This window comes from Balaenoptera physalus (genome assembly GCF_965194825.1).
Source record: "Balaenoptera physalus genome assembly, chromosome: 2".
NCBI classification, from domain to species: domain Eukaryota; kingdom Metazoa; phylum Chordata; class Mammalia; order Artiodactyla; family Balaenopteridae; genus Balaenoptera; species Balaenoptera physalus.
Window position 1 is genome coordinate 174,598,141 of NC_138883.1, and position 20,307 is coordinate 174,618,447.

The 20,307-nt window shown below is 40.6% G+C and overlaps 1 protein-coding gene and 1 long non-coding RNA gene across 2 annotated transcripts in view; one reads left to right on the top strand and one right to left on the bottom strand.

The window, feature by feature from the left end:
- CUBN (cubilin) overlaps window positions 1–20,307 on the bottom strand; it is a 284,343-nt gene that overhangs the window by 75,865 nt on the left and 188,171 nt on the right. Inside the window, exons 42-50 of the mRNA XM_082452723.1 lie at window positions 18,812–19,009; window positions 15,633–15,779; window positions 12,940–13,130; window positions 12,595–12,778; window positions 10,005–10,179; window positions 8,636–8,814; window positions 6,943–7,152; window positions 6,147–6,287; window positions 5,281–5,462 (exon numbers count right to left, since the gene is read on the bottom strand). Of these exons, the coding sequence (XP_082308849.1) occupies window positions 5,281–5,462; window positions 6,147–6,287; window positions 6,943–7,152; window positions 8,636–8,814; window positions 10,005–10,179; window positions 12,595–12,778; window positions 12,940–13,130; window positions 15,633–15,779; window positions 18,812–19,009 (1,607 nt within the window). The remainder of the gene's footprint in view (window positions 1–5,280; window positions 5,463–6,146; window positions 6,288–6,942; window positions 7,153–8,635; window positions 8,815–10,004; window positions 10,180–12,594; window positions 12,779–12,939; window positions 13,131–15,632; window positions 15,780–18,811; window positions 19,010–20,307) is intronic.
- LOC309656471 overlaps window positions 1–20,307 on the top strand; it is a 518,263-nt gene that overhangs the window by 42,174 nt on the left and 455,782 nt on the right. The gene's annotated exons all lie outside the window — the stretch shown is intronic.

Consider the following 20,307-nt stretch of genomic DNA (forward strand, 5'->3'; position numbering starts at 1 on the left):
ATCAGGACCTTTGATATTTGGAAAGAAGGCTTAAATGTTAATCTCTGATGATCTGAAGTACAGAAGAACTCAAATATTTTTAAATGTCATTTTTTTTATTGGAGTGTAATTGCTTTACAATGTTGTGCTGGTTTCTGCTGTACAACGAAGTGAATCAGCTATATGTATACATATATCCCCTCCCTCTTGGATTTCCCTCCCACCCAAGTAATTTTAAAAATCAATCTCTATATAATAGTTCTTTCTTAATTAGTCATGCATTCAAAGCTTCAACTTTCTTACTGGTTTGAACTTTTTAAAATGGATTAGAGTATTGTGGACTCCAAAATATTAAACAACTCCAGTTATGCACATAGTTACGATAATTGGCAAAATGTTATTCCACTTCTTTACAAAACGAAGCGAATATTTTAGCACAGCTCAAGAAAGGTCCAGAAGTAAGTAAACAATAATTGACTGAGTGAGTGATAGTCCTGTTTTTAAAAAGGATTTGAATGGCTTACAATTAGAAATAATGAGGCAGAGTATGACACTAACAGCTGTGGAGAGGGATAATGTATTCCGTAACAAGAGCTGTACGCTTTTTTTGTTTACTGTAATTGATCATTAAATTTCGTTCTTCGGGGGCTTCTGGTTTAAAGTGACTTCCGGCTCATAGGACAGGACACAGCGCTTCCTATCATTTACTGAGCATGGACAAAATGCCAGGCTCTGCTAATAACCCATTTGGATTACTTTATCCAATTAGCAAAACAACCTCTCAGACATATAATATTACCCCTGTTTGCCAGATTAAGACACTAGAATTCAGAAAGATTACGCAATTTGCCGAAGTTCAAAGAGCCAGTAGTAATAACATTGGGATTCAAATTATCCCTCTGATTCCAAACCATGAAGTAATGCATAAGGAAACGGAAAGTGACAAGTATTTCAATAATTCTAAAAACAGGAATGGGCAACACATTGCCAGAATCAAAACGGATTATTCACAACTAAAAGGCTAATGGAATATGTGCAAAACCATGATCAATGGCCTTTATCCCTTCCCCAACGTCTGCCCTGAGCTCAGAGTCACCATGATGAAAAATTGTGAGGCGTCCATTGATCACGTGAACTCCTGCTTTTAGAAGCAGCAAGAGTGCTGTTTCCACTTTCCTCCTCTACTCCTGTTTACACTCAGAAACCATAACTCCCAGAAAACAGTGGGGTAAGAAGTAGGTATATGAGATTCAGGACAAGCTCTAAAATGTGCTAAAAGCAGGAATAAAAGCAGGCATATGTCTCATCATAGTGCACACAGGATGCTGTGGCTTTTCCTCTCCTCCATCTGGGCACAGAGTGAGATAGGCAGCTGGGTTTGGAGGAATTGGATGCTCGGGTCGCTGGATGAGGCATTAGTCTAGAAGTGGTGCACTCAAAGCCACCCTCAAGCAACCTGTAGATCTTAGGAAGGGTCCCTCTCTTCTCCCTCCCTCCCTTCCTTCCTTCCTTCCTTCCATCTTCCCTCCTTCCCTCCCTCCCACCCCCCCCTTCCTTTCTTCTTTTCAGCCAAGTTCTCAAGTAAATAAAGAGTAAACGAAGGACAAGCCACATCCCCTTGTTTGGAGCAGAGTGAAGAGGAAAAAAAAATAAGCATTGAACCCATAAAAATATACTTCAAAGAAAAGGAATATGGACATTGTATTAAAGCTTCAGAAATTTATTCTGAAAGTGATTCTTTGATGTTTTAACCTCCCTGTGGGGAAAAGACCTGTAATATGACATATGTGGTTTCCCCTAACTCAATGGCCAAGTCCCCACCTCAGTCAGCTCCCATGAAGCCCATGAGTTGACAGCCCCAGTCATGAACACAGAGCTTCCTATCACTTTTTAGTACTTCATTCTTAAATATGAATGAACAGTCAAAGGTCATCAGACATTTAGGGAAACATCCAACATAAAAGGCAAAGACCAATATAATATAATTGGAAACAGGAACTTGAAGGAAACTGACCCCCAAAGGAGCAACACAAAGCTTCAAAATTATGATTAATATATTCATATATGTATGTGAATATACTGAATACATATGAATATGAATATATTGAATATATACGATTTTTTTTCGGCCACACCGTGTGGCTTGTGGGATCTTAGTTCCCCAATCAGATATTGAACCCGTGCCCCCTGCAGTGGAAGCGCGGAGTCCTAACCACTGGACCTCCAGGGAATTCCCAGAATATATATGATTTTTAAAATATTAAATATGTTCAAAGAATAAGGATAAAATAAGCATAATTACAGGTATACACATCCTCAAAAACTTTATCACCCATGCCCACATCCTTAGGGAGCCACAGAGCATGTGCCTCGCCCAAAGAGGAAATGAACCAAGAACAGGAAATGAGCATATCATAAAGCCAGGTATCCAGCCCAGGAGAGAAATGAAGGGACTTGAAAATCTGATGATGTAGGGAAATGTGGGCATGGCAGCGGAATCAGACTTGCAGCTGCTGGGCAAATGCTCAAGGAAGATATTGCTAAGGAAAATGAATAGAACTGATAGATGTGTTTTACTGTATAAGGTGGGGATGTACACCTGGAGTAGAAAGTGTGTGGAAGAATTAGTGATAGATACGTGAAAAACCAAGAAAAACCATGAAAGTGTAAAAGGGACACAATTATTATTATTACTTGGAAAATCAAAAGCAAATGCTAACAGAGTACACTACTTGGTTCAAGTGGGAGTGATGTTTTCATAATAATATTAACGTAAACCTTGAATAACAATTTAACAAAATCTGTGACAGGAGTATTTGGGGAGGTAGTTGAGGGGTGTAAGTGAATTACGTGTACCCCGCGTGCATCTGCAGTGATGGTGGGGCGGTTTCTGAAGACAGCTAAATCCTCATCTTCCACAGTGGGATGTGGATAGATAATGTCTAAGACAGAAAAAATAGAGTAGTAGCAGCATAGGAATATTGTTTTGAAATAATGACATAAATACCAAAAGAAGTAGCTGAAAGAGTTGAAAAGTAGGTGCCTTTGGCATCTATGATTCAGAGATGGGGAAATGACAAGACATGATTCAGAATTTGTGGTTGATGCTGTAGATTTTATTTTATTATATGAGTTCCGAAAGTATGACTTTTCCTGTAGGGCATGTGAATATTCTGCTGGTAAGATTCCTAATGATTATATTTCAATATGATCTCAAAGGAAAAAAAAAAAGTTAACATATACATCAAAATTTTAGTAATGGCTATGTAGAACTCCAAGTATTTTTATATTTTTTATTTTCTCAACTCTCCAAATACCATTCAATAGCATCCACTGTATTTATAATGAGAGAAACTGATGAAAATTAGTATACAAATGAATTTCTGTCACCTAATTACAACTACATAGTATTATTCATTGCCAAGAAAAGATAAGAAAATGCTTCAGAATATGATATAGTGGGAGTGGTTAATTTTTTTTCTACTTCATTCTTGTCTCTGTGTTATTCATTCAACAATAGGAAAAAAATGTTCCTTTAAAATAAGAAAACTTAGGTCCAAAATTTCCTGGCTTCCAAATAAAAGAAAGCACACTGGGCTCTGTGATTTTCAGTATCTGATAAAAGACAACATTTCAGTCCTTCGTATATTAGAAGCAGAGAGCGAAATTTGAAGCTTAAATATGACCATTTTAGAGCAATACAAAGAGAGAGTAACATACAGAGATGTTTCATATTTTTGAAATTCACTAACCAGCAGGAGACGATGAAAATACAAACAAAAGTGGCTCATTTTTGAGAAGGATAATGCTAGTTCTTCGACTATGGATTCGTTCAACAATGACTGTGTCTATTACGTGCCAGGCGCTGGGGATTCAGCAGGGAGCGAAGCGAAGTGCGTGTCCCTGTAAGTGGAGCTTACATTCTAGTGGGGCGAGCAGCCAACACACAGACAAATAGATGCGAGGACTATCAGCTGGTGTGAAGTGCTGTGAAACCAACCCAGACCAGGGTGGGGTGGGGTCTATTTAACGAAGGTACTTAGGGAAGGCTCCTCGGACCAAGTCATGTGAGCAGAGCCCTGAATGAACTGAGGGGGTGAACCAGGAAGCCGCCTGGGGAAGAACATCCCAGACAGAGGCAACCGTACATGGGAAGTGCTTGTGGGTGCACCTTAGGGTAGTCAGTCAAGGAACAGAAAAGAGGCCAGTGTGGCTGGATCCTAGTGAGCACAAGAGGAGGGGGGTTTGAGATAAGACACATGGGTAGGAGAAGGAAGGGGCAGCAGATAATGTAAGGCCAGTTGGGCCATTATGAAGATGTGGGACTTCCCTCTGAGTGAGAAAAGAGGCCATTAGAGGATTTTCAAGGAAAGCCTCATGGTCTGATTTAGGTTTAAACCCATCACACTGGCTGCTGTGTTGAGATGCAGAGAGGCAAGGGTGGAAGTAGAGACCAGTTGGAAGTTACTAAAATAAATCTAAATGAGTGGTGATGGCGGCGGTTGCAGTGGATGTAGTGAGAAGTAGTTAGATTCTGGATCTCTTGTAAAGATCTAGCCGAGTGAGCTTGCTTATGGGTGCAGTTTAAGGTGTGAAAGAAAGGACTCCAAAACAGACATCAAGGCTTTGGACCTGAGCAACCAGAAGTCTGGAACAGTTATTTGCTGAGATAACAAAGACTGGAGAAAGGGCAAGTTGGGTGGAAAATATACTAATATTCATCTACAGTTAATACAGTATAAATGCATATATATCTGTCGTTCACAGTTAACACTCAGGGATTTCATTAGCTTTCTTTTGCTAAGGGAAGCTAAGAATACTAAGGGTATAATCTCAAAGCACGAGCCTGGCAACCTGGAAGACAGTCGGCCTTGGTCTTGCAGAGGAGTCACTCGGTACGTCCAGCAGAGAACAGTAATTATGCAGGACCACCCATCTGCTTAAAACTTTTGGTGGTGTCTTGTCCTGTGACTCTGGTCCCAATCAGCTCTGTGCTACCCATAGGCTTAACTTCTCGGTTTACACAGGTTTTTCCATGTGTAATGATCATTTGCTTTAAAATTTATCCTGCCTATGACCCTGATATAGGTTGAGACAACTAATAGTCTCTTAAAACAGCTTTTATAAAAATTATGGCAAACATTTATTGTGACTTTGTTCTATCTAAAATACTTAGAATTTGTGTGAGATACAGTTGCACGGAGGGGAATGTTCCTGACCTAGTTTTCTGACTGTGACTTATGGGTCAATAAACTCCTTAAACAATGGACTATACCATCCCTGACGGCAGGGGACACTTACTGTCACGTGCTCACTGCTGCAGAATGCATGGGCTTCTAGCCTCAGGTCGTCAAAAGTGAGGGCGACCCGCCGTCCTTCCTGCACGGTGATTCTCCATTCACACATCCAGCCATGAGGGTTTGGGTTCAGGTAGTTGGGAGAAGTGAAGGTCCCAGCAGGGCCCTGGAGATCCCCACCACATGCTGAAGGGGGGGAAGAAAAAGAGAGAGAAGAAAAAAAAAAACCAAAAAACCAAGAAGACTTCCAATCCAATCCTATAAGGAATGTTCTCAAAAGTAAAGCATTTTTTTAATTGTCCCACTAGACAAAATCAGTGCTCTTATTTATCACTGTATGTACACGAGGACTACCTCTGATAGTTAATATTTAATCTCTGCTTCCATAGATGGTAGTTCACTGGCAGCCTTTTGTCATCATGGCCCAAGAAATATGAGAGTCCAGTAAGTGCCGTAATCATCAGAGTCAGGAAAATCAGAAGGCGAAAGTCATCATCCAGTTTTTTCAAGACAAGATCTGTATTTCTCCTGCGCTTGTCAGGGAGTTTGGAACGCAAATTCTGAGTGACTGGAGCACTAATAGACTGGCTTTCTTGAGACGAGGAATGCGGTTCGGCTCTCACCTCCTCACACCCCTCACAGCGCTAGATCCATTCCTTTGTAGCATTGACTGCAGTTGTGATTTTTCATTTATTGGTGTGACTATTTGATTAATGTCTGCCTCTCCACTAAACTAGTAAGACCCAGGAAGACAAGCGTCACAGTGTCTTTAGTTATTGTCACACCAGGGCCTAAGAGGAGTGTCTATCCAATGTAGGTGCTCAATTATATCTATCTATCTCTCTATATAAAATGAATCAAAGAACATACCTTCCACGCTGGAGTCAAACCGTAGTCTGAATCCCGAGGCAGTGAGAGAGCCGTCTGTGACAAACCTGACCAAAGCAACATTGCCAGAAGTATCTATGCTGTCAGGAATGGTGTTTCCACAGTATCTGCCCAGTAGGTTACCTGTGAGAGTCAAATAATTAAGTATTTATATGTCCAGGTGATTGATTTCATTTCACCTCTACTTGAGATATTCTGCATGTACGAAGAAAAAAACAATAATGGATAAGACCCTGCCCAGGAAGAAATGGTGACCTCTGGCAAGAGAAGCAGGTCAAACATGAATAAAAATCAATATATCCAAGTATATGAGGAAGTGTGACAAAAACAGCAACCGATTAGAGCCAAGGGCATCAGCACAATGGGGGAGGCTTGCTCGTTTGGTTGGTGAAGTGGTCCCAGGCGACAGGGACAAGCGCCCACCTCATAGTACTTCCAGGGTACACTACGCCTCCCTCCTTCCCTTACAGGATGCCCCTCAAACATCTGAGTGTGGCCCTGGCAGGTCTCCCTGGAAGAGGACGCCTTCCGCACACCGTGCTCTCTCAGTGTGGCCTCAGGATGAGCTAGGGAATGACACCGGGGCTTTGGACACCACTGTTTCATGGGTAAGAACTGAGGGAGAGAAAAGCTGGCACTGTCCAGAGCTGACTGATCTGCACTTCTCCGCAAAAAAAAAAAAGTCTTGCCTTACTTGGAAGTGAGGAAATTTCAGAGGCTGAATGAGTAACCAGTGAAAATAGATACCCCCAAAAGACAGCTGACATATCTCACTGACCAGACGTATGGTTTTCCCAGATCTCCACGAAGTCTCGTTCACAGCCAGATGAATCCTGAAGGTTAAAGTCTTCAAAGCGGATGGTGAGATAATGTCCCGAGGGTCCCTGGAGATGCCACTCACAGGACAAGTCGTCTGTATACGGAAGCGTTGGGTACCCGTTGCTTTCAACGACTCCGCTTTGCCCTGTCACTCTTCCTCCACACTCGGCTGCAGAAAAAGAGCAATATTCTATCATAGGTTTTCTTTTTTTAATTTAACGAGCACATTTAAAAGCTTTTAGGTGCCAAGAGAACATGAACTGAAGTTTTAAAAATACTGAAAAGGTTTAGTTTGTGCTTCTCTTACTACATGACATCTGCTATTGCTGTACAGAGAAATGATACCACAAGTCCAATCTAATAATGGGAAAGGGAAGACGGAAAGACTGTTGAATGGCATATTCTGTAACGTCTCATGAATTCTCTTGGGACACTATGTAAGAGCTATTAGCTGCAAGTAGGTTTCATTCCAGAACTAACTGAGAGATTGATAGGGCCTGCCTAGCACCCTGTGTTAGTGATTCTGTAGACTAAGTCCTAGCTCAGCTAAAAACAGCGCTGTGGTTGATTAGTCATGCCTGCCATTTCTAGTTTATCAAATACACGTGTTACTGTAGGAATGGGTATCTCAGGGCCTTGAAAATTACTATCCAATTATTTCTTATCAGCTGGATGTGGGAGATTGAATTATATACAATTTGCCTCAGGCTATAAAATGACCCATGATGTAGGTTAAATATTGTTACAACTAGGCTTTTCAAGTTTTGAATGCATTAAATATGTTTGGTTAGTGTTCAGACCCAACAGACACTAAATTCTACATAACTGTGACCATATTGTAGTGAATCTTCAGAATGCATTATTTATTACTCATTTTTTAAAGGAAGGAAATCAAAACACTGAATGAATGACCTGGCGCTAGAGATTTAGGGGAAAAAACATCTCGATTATCTATTAATGTTGAGGAGGTCAAAGTCACTGTTCTAAAAATAGTTATTTGATTACTAAAGAGTGTTGCAATTTAATATTGTACATATTTCATGACAAGAGGAAGAAAAGAATTTAACTGGATATGGTTTTCACTAACAAGTTAGGGAAAAATACAAAATATTCAAGTTCATTAAAAAGAGTATTTTTAAATGGAAATTAAAGTAAAAATTAAAATTGATACATGACTTTGTGGTTTTAAACATTCACATTCCTTACTTATTTCTATCATTAAAATAACTGAAAATTAGGCAGATAGAAAGGCTTCTTTAAAAATGGCATGATCATTTAAAAAGTTTTAATGCAATTATTCTGTCATTACTTTCTTTTTTTTTAATTAATTAATTTATTCATTTATTTTATTTTTGGCTGTGTTGGGTCTTCGTTTCTGTGCGAGGGCTTTCTCTAGTTGCGGCGAGCTGGGGCCACTCTTCATCGCGGTGCGCGGGCCTCTCACTATCGCGGCCTCTCGTTGCGGAGCACAGGCTCCAGACGCGCAGGCTCAGTAGTTGTGGCTCACGGGCCCAGTTGCTCCGCGGCATGTGGGACCTTCCCAGACCAGGGCTCGAACCCGTGTCCCCTGCATTGGCAGGCAGACTCTCAACCACTGCGCCACCAGAGAAGCCCTGTCATTACTATCTTATTGAATATAAAAATGTTGTTACCTATGGAATACTTGGCCTTGAATCCCACATGAGTGGGGCTGCTGTCAGACCGGAATCTCAAATACATCACCTCTCCTGAGGACAACTGACTGGCAGGCAGAGAAGCTCCACAAAACTTGGAAAGCATTGGTGCATTTGAATCAGCACCGTCTCGCAACTCAAGGTAATTGGACGTACAGCTACGGTGGAAGGAAAATTCTGTTTAGTTTGCAAAGTCTATGGCTTTGACATATTTTGATAATAAAGGCTTCACTTTCTCCAAGGGCATTATTAAATCAGCATTTCTGTAGCGCTATGTACACAACACAGCGTAGACACTATGACAGAGTCAGTGTAGGTGGTGTGTCACTTCAAAATGCTGTATGATATTTTTCTGAATTATACACTCCAGTTTGTAGCTCAGAAAGACAGGTTTTACATGTACCACAGTGAAGAATATTTACTCGCCTTCCATATTCTGTTGGTCTTAGAAATGTAAAAATCATTCTCAAATCAACCCCTAGGAATGTCAAAACACAAGTATTTTGTTTCACATGATGTTATGACACATTTCACATGACAAAGATGAACTCTCTCTTGATAGCTGTGTAACCGGGGCTAAGGGAGAATCTCAGCTGGAATTTTCCATGTCCCTAAAAGAGGACAAGTATTTACCCAGTATTTCTTGAGAAAGTCAACCAGCCAATTAATGCTCAGTGAGGGGAGAGTGGCATTATATCAGGAGTCCAGAACTGGTAAGCAAAAGCTCTCATACCTGAGCTTTGCACCCTGCATGTATTCATGCAGATGTATACACGTTTGTTAAATGAAGAGAAAGATACAGATTTTTTTCAATCTAGGTAGTTATTCCATCTGTGTTCAACATAGTAAGACAAACCCTCTGGTTTGTAATCTTTAAAGATTCTTACTAAACAGAGATTGGGAAATCGTACTGTCCTTGCTTTAGTGCCGCTTCTGACTCTGGTGACCCCTGGTGTCACAAATTTCCATTTGTTAAACAGATACTTTATCATTTATGACACTGAGTATGGGGCTGGCCACATAAATATTCGTCTACCAGAGACACTCTCTTTTCCCTGTGGGAGGAAGACGGATAATATAAATCTCAGACAGCCATCCTCCGCGTCTCTTGGAGGATATGCACAGGGTCAGGAGGGACGGTGTCTGTTTACATAATCTGCTCAGCTGATGGGTGAGGGTCCGGCAGGCAAGGTTTTCAAGCTCCAGGTGTTAAGCATTTCCCTTCCCCGTCCCTAGATTTCCTTTGCCATATATGTTGCTGAGCAAAGAAGAAGGAAATTGTTCTGAGATGTGACAGCTGAAAAATACTAACTCTGGGTAGGAGGAAAATTAAACGGAAGTGACCTACTTGGGTGTTACTTCGACATTGAATTGATCTTCAAACTGCAGCCTTATGAGCTTCCCGGGAGGAGCAGCTATGAACCAAATGCAGTCAGCGTGCTGCGGATAATTGCTGGGGTGGTTGGGGGAGGTTACGTATCCAGCAGAATCCGCATCGTGGATGTAAATATTGCCCCCGCAGGCTGTCAGGAAACACAGTTAAATCAACCTACGGTCTGGAGAGAGAGGATGCAGGCAACTGCCGCCTTCATTTTTAAAAGTCTCTTTATCTGTACCTCCAATCTTAATTTCCTTTCATCTGGAATTATCCTCCTTTTCTTTTTAAGCAAATACATTCTGAATTTGCTATCAAGGGAGCTACCACATGTATCACTTTTTACCTCGCCACACCATATGTTCTCACTGGAAATTTCACTCCTTCCTAAAGCCAACCAAAAGATTATGGCGCACGGTGCGTGCAGTAGCACATCATGGAAGCATAACGATATACCCACCACTTCGATAAGCACGTAAAGGCACCAGCACTTTAACTGCCCCCTGACCATTCAGGTCAATAGACTGATGTTTAAAAGACTAAGGAGATATACATTTGTACAACTCTGTGGACATTCACTCCTTATGTTTCTTTGGGATTTAGGTGCATTTGAAGACCAAGAGATGAAAATCTTTCACGGGCTCCCATTGCCTTCCAGTTAACATCTTAACTCTTTTTGGTGCCGCCCTCAGCATCACGATTCCTGCCTGCTTCACCACCATGATGTTTAGCTCCTTTTGACTCTCTTCTCCAGCAGTCGTGAATTCTTTCAAATTCACGGAAATGCCTTGTTATTGCACAGCCATTGAGACTTGATATGTTGTCACCTCCTTTCTTCACTGATTGGCAAATCTCTGTCAGTCTCCTTCCTCTGGGAGCCTTCTCCCATCCATAGCTCCCGATAGCCCCCTCCTTCTAGCCTCATCGTACCGTGTCCTACCTGTGCCTTTGCTTGTCTGTCTCCCGCTCTGCACTGAACTCCTCAACAGACTTGGTAGCTTGCACAGTGTGAAGCACTTTGTAAATGTTCAATTAATTAATTAGAATGTCAATCAATCCGGTGAGAATAAAAGCATCGAGCGCAGGGACATAGAAATCTCAATCAACCACACTGAAGGAGTGTCCTTGGAGAACGATGGTGTAGAACAAGGCTAATTTGATGCCACAAGTTGTTCACTGAATAACATGTGTTAAAAGCTGAGAAACTGAAGTGGCAAAGAAGTTGGTGTGCTGGAAAGATAGATGGGGAAGTAGAACTGACTGTAGTTATAGGAAATGGGTGAATCAGAAAGTTGAGAGAAACAAGAGTGACCATATCACAACAGGTTTTGAAATCAAAAGACTTTTAAGTCTAATATTAAGGCAGAAAGATGGCGAGAAGGTAATGGCCATACCATTCTTGCATGAACAGAGGGTCGAAAAAGCAATGAAAGAGTTACAGTGTTTGCAAATCTATAAGGCTCTCTAAAGGCTCAGGACCAGGTGAAATCCAGCCCATTCACAACTCAGCAGCAAAGCTCAGCATGGAGATGGGGAGGGATGAGAAACTCGCTACCTATAAGGTAGCGGTACTGGGGTCACAAAGCTGTGCTGGTAAAGGCTCCTGCTAAGCGCCAGAGCTATGTGGTCTGGGAAGTGGTGAAAGGACATTCCCTGTAGTCATGGAATCTACACGAGGTATTAGATGATTTTCTGTGTCAGTTGGTGGAGACTTACTTCCTCTCCTCTCTTCAAATGAAGAAATTCTGCTGACGTTTTAAATTCTCATATTTTGGAGAATGTGCAATAAAACACATGGCTCATTTAGATTAATACAGATTTTGAAATATGTCCAGGAATCTGAGATTGAGGTCATAGGGTTATCCTGAAATCCAAATTATCTAATTTTAAGGGGACAAAGACTCTTTACAGATACCAATCCTTCCCTTCTTTGAAGCTATGCTTGTTTACTTATTTATGCAATTAAACATTTTCTAAAAATAAATGTCACAAAAATCAAATCATTACAGTAGAATTAAATATAATTAAAATCAAGTATAATTAAGACAAGGTAATTAAGTAAAGACCATTACTGTAATATATAATTAAATGGGTAATAACAGAATCAGAGGATTATATGTTCATTTAAAAAGAAGCACACAGATGATTACAAAACAATGTAATTATCATTCTTATAATGTTTCTATAACTGTATGTAACTTATAATTAGACATTTTATAATGGAAAAGTCTAAGGAATTTCAGGGGATCATTAAGATCAGCTCAATTTATACTCATGGAGAAGTTCACTTTGTTCATTCTCTTGATATGTGGCCTTGGAACAATCTAAGCCTCATCTTACTTATCTGAAGCATGGGAACAATGAAGAAAATGTAGTCGTGATGAGATATCAAATGTATCAAGCATAAAGTAAGTGCTTGATAAGAGGTAGCTATTCTTATTAACGTTATTATTGTTAGTTCAGAAAAAAAACTTCATATATTTTTTTCTCAAATCTGTTCAAACAAAAAAGGCCAAGCAATTGCAGGAAAAGTACAGACATTATTCTCAATGAAAATACTTACCTAAACTCTTTGCCTCATATGTGATTTTAAATCCCTGTCCTTCATTACTATTATCAGAAATGAACTGCACAAACATTTGATTATCTGAGGTGAACAGAGTGGATGAAGGGCGACTGCCACAAAAATGCCCATTTCCTCCATGGGGTCCCAAGGGTGGAGAAGAGATATCAGGTCCATTTTTTAGCTGGAAAGACAAATTAAAATTGCACAGTTTCCTTCCTACTGATAAAGATGAGATATACAAGTTCTGTCAGTTCATAGCCCAGGAGGAGAAACATCATGGTTTTGTTTTCTGAATGAAGTGTGTAGAGAAAGTAGTTAGAAAAAGCAGCAAACAAGACCTACCACCAAGTAATCCCCCTGGTTGCAAGAAGAGTCTCTATTTGGAATCTGGAAGGGCTGTTCAAAGTGGACGGCAACGATCAGACCACTCTGAACCTGGACATGCCAAGAGCAGTTGAGGTTGGGAATGTAGGTCTCTGGGTACCTGGGCGACGTGATAATCCCTCTGTCTGCATGCAAGTATCCACCGCAACCTTCCCAGGAAGAAACAAAGATAGCACATTTAAATAACACTCACAACTGGATTTTGATGCTTTTTCTGTTTGTCTTGAGAATTTTCAAAGTATAGGCAATAGAAATGTGGTTTGAAACTCACTCGGGACCAAAAGATGTTGGAAACAATCAGCGCAACAAGCTTGGATGGAGCACATGCCCCTCGGTACTCATTTTGTTTCTGTTTCTAAGATAGGGATGTAGAAGTAAGCAGTAGAGGCAAATCCCTTAACTTTCATGAAGCTTACTTTGCAGAGGAGTCAGACATACAACAAACACCTACATAATTAATATGTGAGGTGGTGATAAGTTCTACAAAGAAAGATGAACGGGGAGAGGGAAAATGAACTATACTGCCCAGGGCAGTTAGAGAAGGCCACATTACTGCAGTCATATCTGAGCAGAGAACTGATTGAAATGGGGGATTACATCCTAAGTGAAGTAAGTCAGACAGAGAAAGACAATTCCCATGTGTTATCATGTTTATGTGGAATCACAAATACGTCACAAATGAACCTGCCTATGAAACAGAAACAGACGCAGAAAGAGAACAAACCTATGGCTACCAAAGGGGAAAGGTGGGGGGAGGGATACATTTGGAGTTTGGGGTGAGCAGATACAAACTACTATATACAAAACAGATAAACAACAAGGTCCTCCTGTATAACACTGGGAACTATATTCAATGTCCTGTGATAAACCATCATGGAAAAGAATATGAAAAAGAATGTATATCTATGTATAACTGAGTCACTTTGCTGTACAGCAGAAATTAACACAATATTGTAAATCAACTATACATCAATAAAATAAATTAAAAAAAAAAAAGAGAGACAGGGAATCAAGACATAAGAGTGTTTGAGAGAAGAGCATTGCAGTCCAGAAAACAGCTGGCGTGAAGGCTGCTGTGTTAGTGGCGCATCACAGAAGTCAGAATGGATGAGGCCAAATGAGAGATCTAAACGGTTAGCCCGGTAGGTCGTGCAGGACACTGCAAGGGCTTATTCTGAGTAAGAAGAGGGACACATTGAAGGGTTTTGAGCATCAGAATGGCATGATCTGACTTAAATTTTAAAGACTCACTCTGTCTGCAATACTTAAACTCTGAGGAAGGGCAGGGAAAAGCAGAAGCCAGAGTTCCAGTACGGGGGTGACTTCTTGAGCCCAAGGAGGGTTGATAGATGCCTGGACTAGGATGGTGGCAGTAGAAATGGGGAGAAGTGGTTGGACTCTGGGTATATTGCGAGGGTGGGACCACTGTGGCTTGTTGATGAATGGGACTGATGGAGCCAGGAAAGAAGAGTCAACGGTGAGGCCAGCCTCCTGGCTTAAATAGCTAGAAGAATGCACTTTCCACGTCCTAAAATTGAGAAGAACGTGGAATGAGCAAGTCTGGGGCTGGGGGAGGTAAGAAACGGTGGGGGGCAAGAGTTAGTTTCCCACATGTTAACTTACACAGCGCGAGCTGTCACGCACATGTCCACGAGCCACGTGAGAGAGAGTGAGGGGTTCGAGCTGAGAAGACAGCGGATAGAGCAGACGCTTATTCGCCAGCTGTCAGGGACCGACCAACCGGAGCATCAGTGAGTGAGGGCAGGGAGCTCACACGGCTAGTTACAACGCAGAGGTGGAAATTTACCTTGGGTCTGTCTAATTCCCAAGCCCATTCTCTTAAACCACTCTGCAGCCGGCCCCCCTTGACAGTGAGGACGATCGTTTATCTTCAGTTGCTCCCTACTCTATAAAAGGCATACATAATACTGGAGAAAACATTCATTTTTAATGTCTAGATTGATAATCTACTTTAAAATTAGGTTTTCCAGTTAAAAATATGAGAGACTTTAGAAATTTCACATTCTGTGGGCTGCTTCTTAACTTTAACCCAGTGTGGGTTGAAAATGATTGCTTGGACTTCACATGTTGTCAGGGTTTGAAAGTCTCAATCACACCCCACACGACAGCCTCCCATACAGGGTACACACTGTCAGACTCACCAAATCCACACTTCAAGAGCAACACACTCTTCCTGCCAACCTTTGAATGAATCATTTCAACCAAGGGATTTATGACGATATCTCCTGCATTACTTTGACTGGTTATTTCTTAGGTTGAAGGTAACTCTGACTTGCTGCTCCTTTGATGTGTTATGCATATGTACTGTCTTCCGGTTCCAGCCATCCGCTAGGCTGAAATTTTGTTTTAAACATCTTACTCTCGTGCCTACCGTGGAGGGAAGATGCCCTGCCCAAAGAACTGAAGATGGGGGATCATTCACAAATGTGGCCAGTTTCTTTCTTTCTTTTTTTTTTTTTTTTGATTATGACTTAATACCTGACATCAGGATAACCCCCAGAGGCTGGGCAGAGACCTGTGTGCTCTGACTCAGAACTTGTGTCCTGGCATTGAAAAACGAGCAGAGCATATTAGGGAGAGAGCAAGAGGTAGATGAGATGGAATGAATTAGAACTATGAGAACGTATTACTCTTGTGAAACGATGCATTAAAGCCCGCCCTGGTTACACTGAAGTCCGAGGTGAACTGGATCACCATGTACTCTCCAGTAGACCGGATGGGTCCAGGGATCTCTCTGCCACAGAGAACTGCTAGCTCCTGGGCCAGGCTGTTGTCTCCTACGACCAAAGAAAGGAAATGTCAGTGTGAAAATATGATGTCTTAAGAGTCTCCTCCACAACTTACTTACAAAACAAAAATAGAGTCACAGATGCAGAAAACAAACTTACGGTTACCAGGGAGGAAGGGGGTTGGGGAGGGATAAACTGGGAGATTGGGCTGGACATAGACACACTACTCTATATAAAATAGATAACTAATAAGGACCTACTGTAGAGCACAGGGAACTCTGCTCAATACTCTGTAATGGCCTATATGGGAAAAGAATCTAAAAAAGAGTGGATACAGGCATACATATAACTGATGCACTTTGCTGCACACCTGAAACACAACACTGTAAATCAACTAAACTCCAATAACAATCTTGTAAAAAAAGTATCCTCCACCATCACTGCAACCCAGCCAAAGTGCCTCACACATTATTCTCAAAACATCCCCATTCCTAGGAGGCAGCAGGATTACCAAATACAGGGACATTCCAGGGATTACATCATTGTGGCTCCAGTTTGTAACGGTGCCGCCTGTCTTTTTCTTTAACCTTTTTAATAACAACTTCTTTGCCAGTTCCCACTGCCTTTCCAAAAACTGGCTGACAGCTCTTCCTGGAACGAAAACTCAAAATGAGAGGACGTGAGATTGGGAAGTAACTGAGGACCAGCGCTGATATGTGCAGTAGATACTGATCTAAACTATTCTGACTGCTGAAGGTCAAGTATCTAAAAAAAAAAAAAATAAGGTTGATTCTTCAGCCCCAGATCCGATGCTAATGTTATAAGGTCATTTGCCCAGAAGTCTGCCTTCACCTTCAGTGGGGTTTTCTTTTTTCCTTTCATTATTTTGTTGTTCATTGTTTGTTTTGCCATTATAAGAACACAGTTCTCTCCATGTGTGGAGGATGAAAAAAGATAGTGTCAGCAAATGTGCACCTCCAGAGACATCAATGGGAGCTGGGTAACCCCCAAGGCCCTTTTTCCTTTGGCTTTTCTCTTGATTATAAATTTTGATCAAAACAACTGTCTCAGTCAAAGCCTGAACGGAGCAAGGACTTAGATTCCTTGGCTGGGAAAATACGTTGTTTTTTCCCTAAGGCAGAGAATTAATTAATTTGAAACTTAAAAAAAGACAAAAATAGAAATATGAGACGTGAGGAAATTTGCCCTTTCATTCAACTAGCAAAATGATTCTTTTTTGACATTGACCACAACCTAAAACTTACTCATTTAGCACAGCTATAAATACACGATGCTTGGAAAGGCATTCTTTACAGGGGTTCTGACCTCTGGAAACTTTTGCATTTTTTATCATTCAAAAATTTATCTGTGACTCCTTTTGCATTCTTATCTTCATTATGCTATTTTGCTACACATTTCACCCCAAATCTGTTGACTTATTCTCTAATTAACTGCATCACAAAGCTTTGAAGCTTATTATATGTTGTTACTTATTTCACATGTGTATATTTTATCTCTCAATGAGACTGAGTTGGGTCTACTGATTTTCGTTTCTTTCCTAAAGAAAGAAAAAAAAGAGGAAAGATGATAGTTCCTCTGGGCAATGTGCTGAGAGCAGATAGTTGATAGGTAAAATGGGGAAAGTTATGGTTTACCATCTGATCATGTTTGTATGACTGACTTGAGTCTTCACTTACTGCCCAGCTCCTACAGAAGGAAACTAAAGCACCTCTGCCATTTGATCTTTCTCACTATACTTAGTGGGGGTCTAGGGTTAAGGGGATAAGGGGGACATGAAAATGTACATTAGCCACCAGTGGGCCAAAATCAAACACATGTTTTGGTCCAAAAAAAAAAAAAATGCTCTGAAGCATTTTTCATTAATCGCCAAAATTTAACAAACTGAGAAGTTCATAGAAAACTCTATGCTTCTCATATCTCTTGGAAAATAAGATCCATAACACCGAGCCTGCACTCCTAGTAGCTGCCCCTTTGATTCTGTCCTCCAGTTTAACACCTCACTAGATGTCACCTGCTGTCTAGGCAGGCACTGGTGTTGCAATACGTGTCATGCAGGGCAGTGGGTCCCCAGCTTCAGAGACTCTACCACCGGGAGGCAGGGACATGGGTCAGGTGAGGGGAGCACCTCACATCGGGGTCAAGACTTAAGGAGGTGCCAGAGACCTCAGAAGTCAAGATAAAAATATTTTAGTACAATATTTCAAAAATTGAAATTTAATGTAAAATGAACAAAATATTAAAATTTTAAATAAAGACAGGATCTGACTCCGTACTTTGTCCAATCCTGCCTTACTCTCCTCACCCTGATCTTAACCTTAACTGGAGACAGATCTAGGACCCATCCAAGTTTCTAGTTTAGTTGGTCTGGGGTGGGGCATAGAATTTGCATGTCTAACAAGCTCCCAGGTGATACTGACGCTGCCCGACTGGGGGCCTCACTGTAAGAGACACCGACTAAAGGATATGGCCTCCCTATTCTCCTCTGTCCCATGCAAATCGTGAAGCACAATTCTGTGCATCTTGCATTGAAGCATTATTTATATCCCTCACTCATTGCACAGCAATACCACACCTGGGTACAGAGGAAAAGATGAAAAAATATTAGCCCTTAATTCTACCCAGAGATTCAGTACACAATAGAAACTTGAATACATTGCAATTTTAAATACTTTTCACACTTGGATCTTAAAGCCACAGGTATAAAATATCAAGATTTATTTCCATAGCCTTTCAACAAGAAAGCAGCACAGCCTGGAAACTCAGATCATAATTTCCTACTTAAACCACAGGGAGTGTTTCCTCTTGGGAATACGATGCTCTCCCTAACATAGGGTGCGGGTTCTTTTGCCCCAGGCAATTTAATGCTTTCCCTATGTTCTGCAGAAATGGTGGCCAATTCTAGTATCTCATGCTTTCACTGACCATCATACCTGTGCATTTCCATGCAAATGGATGGAAGCAGTAAACAAGTATGATTATAATTGAATGTAAACTAAATGTGTGTCAGGGTTGAAACTTGGTAGTTTTTTGTTTTACTTTGTTTTTTAAACGTTTCTCACCGTCTCTTATCACAAGTTTATCATAGCTGCATGTACTATGAGATTCAATGTCCAGGGAAAGGATGTTGAGTTCCACAGTAGAATCAGGGGCCTGGATAAGCCACATACAGTCAGCGCCGTTACTGTAGCTTTCAGGCCAGCCTGGGGAGTAAAGAAAGACTGGAGCATCTCCTGTCTGCAGGAACCCACCACAAGCACCTGCAGAATGAAAAGCAACATCGTTGAAATACCTCTGGCAGAAAAGAAGGTAGCATTTCACTTGAAAGCCACAGTTCTATACTGAAACAACCAATTAAAACAATTTTCTCAAAGAAATTTATACACATTTTATCAAATCCACTGATTCAGACAGCTGTGATTTCCATAATTTTTTGAAGAAAAACACACTGTATTCTACTTTTTTTCACCATAGTTTTACCACTTAACCCAATTATTAATGACTGCCTATTATTTGTCAAGCATGAAGTAAGTCCGTATGGAAGACCCTATTATTATCGTTACCAAGGTAGAACTTTGTTCATGTTTCCAGTGTGCTTTAGTGTTCACCTTTTTTTAGCATAGCTATTCAACATGTAATTTATATTCGGCAATTTTGAAAAAATTTTCAATTTGGTGAAATGAAGCATTCAAAAAAGTTTGTGAGCTTATAATAACAACAGCCTTTTTTTGTTGTTTTGTTTTTTTGCTTTTTAAATAACAGCTTTGTTGAGTTATTATTCACTCACCATAAAATTTACCCTTTTAAATAGTAATTTACCCTTTTAAATAGTTCAGTGGTTTTTAATATATTCACAAAGTTCTGCAATCATCACTGCTACCTAATTTTAGAACATATGTTCACCACCCAGAAAGAAACTAGATACTCTTTACCACCGATTCTCTGTCCTCCACTCCACAAGTCTATGGAAACCACTAGCCTACTTTCTGTCTCTATGGATTTGCCTATTTAAGACATTTTATATAAATATAATCATACTATACGTGGCCTTTGGTGACTGGCTTCATTCACGTAGCATAATATTCTAAGGTTCATCTGAATTCTAGCATGTATCAATACTTCTTTCATTTTAAGGCAGAAGAGTATACCGCTATACGGATATACCACGTTTAGTTTTTCCATTCATCAGCTGTTTGACATTTGGGTTCTTTCCTCTTTTTCACTACATTCGTGTATAAATTTTTGTGTGGACATATGTTTTCAATTTTCTTAGGTATATAACTAGGAGTGGAATTGCTGGATTGTATGGTAACCCTGTGTTTCAATTTTTGAGGAATTGCTAAACTGTTTCCCAAAGTGGCTATAGGATTTTACATTTCCACTAGCAATGTACAAGGGTCCCAGATTCTCCACATCTTTGTCAATAATTGTTATTGTCTGTCTTACTCGTTAGAGCCGTCCTAGTGTTAAATACATATTTTCTAGTATACCACTTTAATTCATTTGTTCTTTATTTAACTGTATATTTTCGAGTTTTTTCTGTGTGGTTGTTCAGCGG